At 44.6% G+C, this 2,500-nt stretch overlaps 1 protein-coding gene across 2 annotated transcripts in view; it reads right to left on the reverse strand.

The window, feature by feature from the left end:
• Positions 1-2,500, reverse strand: part of AIDA (axin interactor, dorsalization associated) — a 22,778-nt gene extending 20,278 nt beyond the window's left edge. For both annotated transcript variants that reach the window (XM_015831923.1, XM_015831922.1), the window contains exon 1: positions 2,234-2,500. In XM_015831923.1, the coding sequence (XP_015687409.1) occupies positions 2,234-2,343 (110 nt within the window). In that variant the 5' untranslated portion in view covers positions 2,344-2,500. The remainder of the gene's footprint in view (positions 1-2,233) is intronic.

Consider the following 2,500-nt stretch of genomic DNA (forward strand, 5'->3'; position numbering starts at 1 on the left):
GGCATAAATCCGAAATTCTAAAATTTTAAATTGGGTATAATTTTATATTATTATAGTGGGTTTTAGGACAGGACAAATAATTTAATTAGTTTTTAATACTTTTAAATATTATGGTATCGCTGTTTTATTAATGTGCCTGTTCACCGCCCTGAGTCCCGCAAGGGAGAAGGGCGGTATATAAATCAAATAAATTGAAATTGAAATTGAAACATTCCAAATATTTTATAGAACCAAATCTGAAGCACCGTCACTCATTTGTTTCATCACTTTTTCAAAAAAGGTTATAAACTTTTCCACTAAAAAAGTCCCCTTTCCTATTAAAACTCTACTTTGTTAGCGAACCTTGAGAAAAATCACTAATCTTTTTTTTTAAGATGTGAAATTGATGCTGAAAGATGGCAATTTGTGCAAGGCCATACAATGAATCAAACTGCAAAAGTACAACTTGGATCTAGCTTAAATTCCACATCTGCCCACTTGATTGCACTTCTTGGAAATGGCTAGATTTACAACTTCAAGCTTATCATTTCCAAATTTCACTTTTCTTTCACAAATGTGTATATTTATATCAACTAAAATTAGTTTTGAAAATAGTTTTGCATGAAGTTCAGAGGAAAATGATCTTATGCTCACATTTTTAAGTTACTAATGGTGAAACACTGTTGAGGGTCCTAGCATCATACTCAACGAGTAGACCTCAACAGCACTATATCCACATGGAGAGAAGTAAGCAGTGGGGTACTACAAGGTTCCGTCTTAGGCCCAGTACTCTTCAATATCTTCATCAATGACTTAGATGAGGGAACTGAAGGGGAACTCATCAAATTTGCAGATGACACTAAACTGGTAGGAGTAGCCAACACCCCAGAAGACAACTCAGGATCCAAAAAGATCTTGACAAACTTAAACAATGGGCCCTATTCAACAAAATGAGTTTCAATGTGGAGAAAAGCAAAGTTTTACATTTAGGTAGGAAAAATCAAAGGTACAAGTACAGATTTGGCAAGTCCTGGCTTAAAAACAGTAACTGTGAGAGGGACCTTGCAGTGCTAGTGGACAATCACTTAACCATGAACCCGCAGTGTGCAGCAGCAGCCAAAAAAGCTAATACACTTTTGTGTTGGGAATAAAATAAATTTGTATATTCTGAAATCAAAAAAGTTAATGGATAATCAGCTACTCAATATGATATACAATGGTCAGAAGCCAAAGAAATGTTAATTTCCTCCCAAGAGCCAAGTTCTTTCTCTCAGCTAGATTCCTTCCCCAGCCATGAGGTTTCTGAAGCCATGGGAGTTTTCAAAAGCAACAATTGGCCAGACAATAGATTAATTGCTTCCTAACAAGCTATTAATATTACAAAATATCCTCACGTGGCAGTTCAATAAAAAAAAATAGCCAAATACTATATGGAAACCTAGCAGGTTTATCAGGAATGGGACTAGAGCTGCCAAATACACAATTTTAAATCATTGAAAGAGAAGCAATTAATCCACAAAATCTCCTTTTCCATTTGTACTACATCAATACGCCTGGTAGTGAAAGGGATGACCCTGAAAAAGAATCCCAAGGTTCAGATTAATGATCTAGAAACAACAGGTGGCTTCCAAGGCCAAAACTTCCGTCAGATATCCCAAAGCTGCCCAACCTAAAAAAACGTTCAGAGCTTGGGGGAGCCGCATAAAAATTAGCAGAATCGTTTTGTTGGCATTTATCTTTTTTTTAAAAAAAACCCAGTACATTTCAAAGCACCAATCGATGCAGATCGACAGCAAGAGCCTCAGCATCTTATATTTAGACCCAGGCATGGGGCAGTGATGGAAGCGAGGCTTCCCCAATTCTGTAGCCTCGACGCAGAGCCCCCTCTTCGTCCCCAGACCCTTCGAGCCAGACAAAGCCTTCTAGCGCGAAGTATTTACGACCAGAGAGACCCTCGCACAACCTCTTCTCCCTTTGCCGTCTTCCTGAAGCAGCCCTTCGCCCCTGGTCGCCTGCAGCTGCCCTTCGCCCCACCCAGAGGCTTTGTAGCGCCTGCCTGCCCTCCAGGTCACCCCCTTGGGGCTCCGCCCAGACCCGCCAGACGCACCCAGCCCCACGGGTGCCTGAACCCCAATTTCTCGCCCCACCCAGGGGCTCTGCCCCTCCCGCAGCTCCCTTTCAGCCAGCCCGACCCTTTTGAAGCTGCCGCCGCCGCCGCCGCCGCCGCCCACCCCCATCCCCACCCCCCACTCACATCTGATACTCGTCGATCGCTTCCACCAGCTGCCCCCAAGAGTCGAAGTCGGTCCCTTTTCTGAAGCTGGCGCCCCAGCGCTGCAGAAGGCTCCGAGTCGCTTCCGACATGGTCCCAGCTGCTAGGGCTCCATCTTCATCCGCGGTCGCGCCGCGGAATGGGGGCCGGGGAGCGAGGAGAGGAGGGCTCTCGCCGGGCAACGGCCGCTCGCTCCAGCCCAGCAACACCGCCGCTCACTCCCCGACCAAGCCCATTTGCCTTCTCATC

The sequence above is a fragment of the Protobothrops mucrosquamatus genome, unplaced genomic scaffold, assembly GCF_001527695.2.
Source record: "Protobothrops mucrosquamatus isolate PMUCROS unplaced genomic scaffold, P.Mucros_1.0 scaffold_289, whole genome shotgun sequence".
Lineage (NCBI taxonomy): Eukaryota > Metazoa > Chordata > Lepidosauria > Squamata > Viperidae > Protobothrops > Protobothrops mucrosquamatus.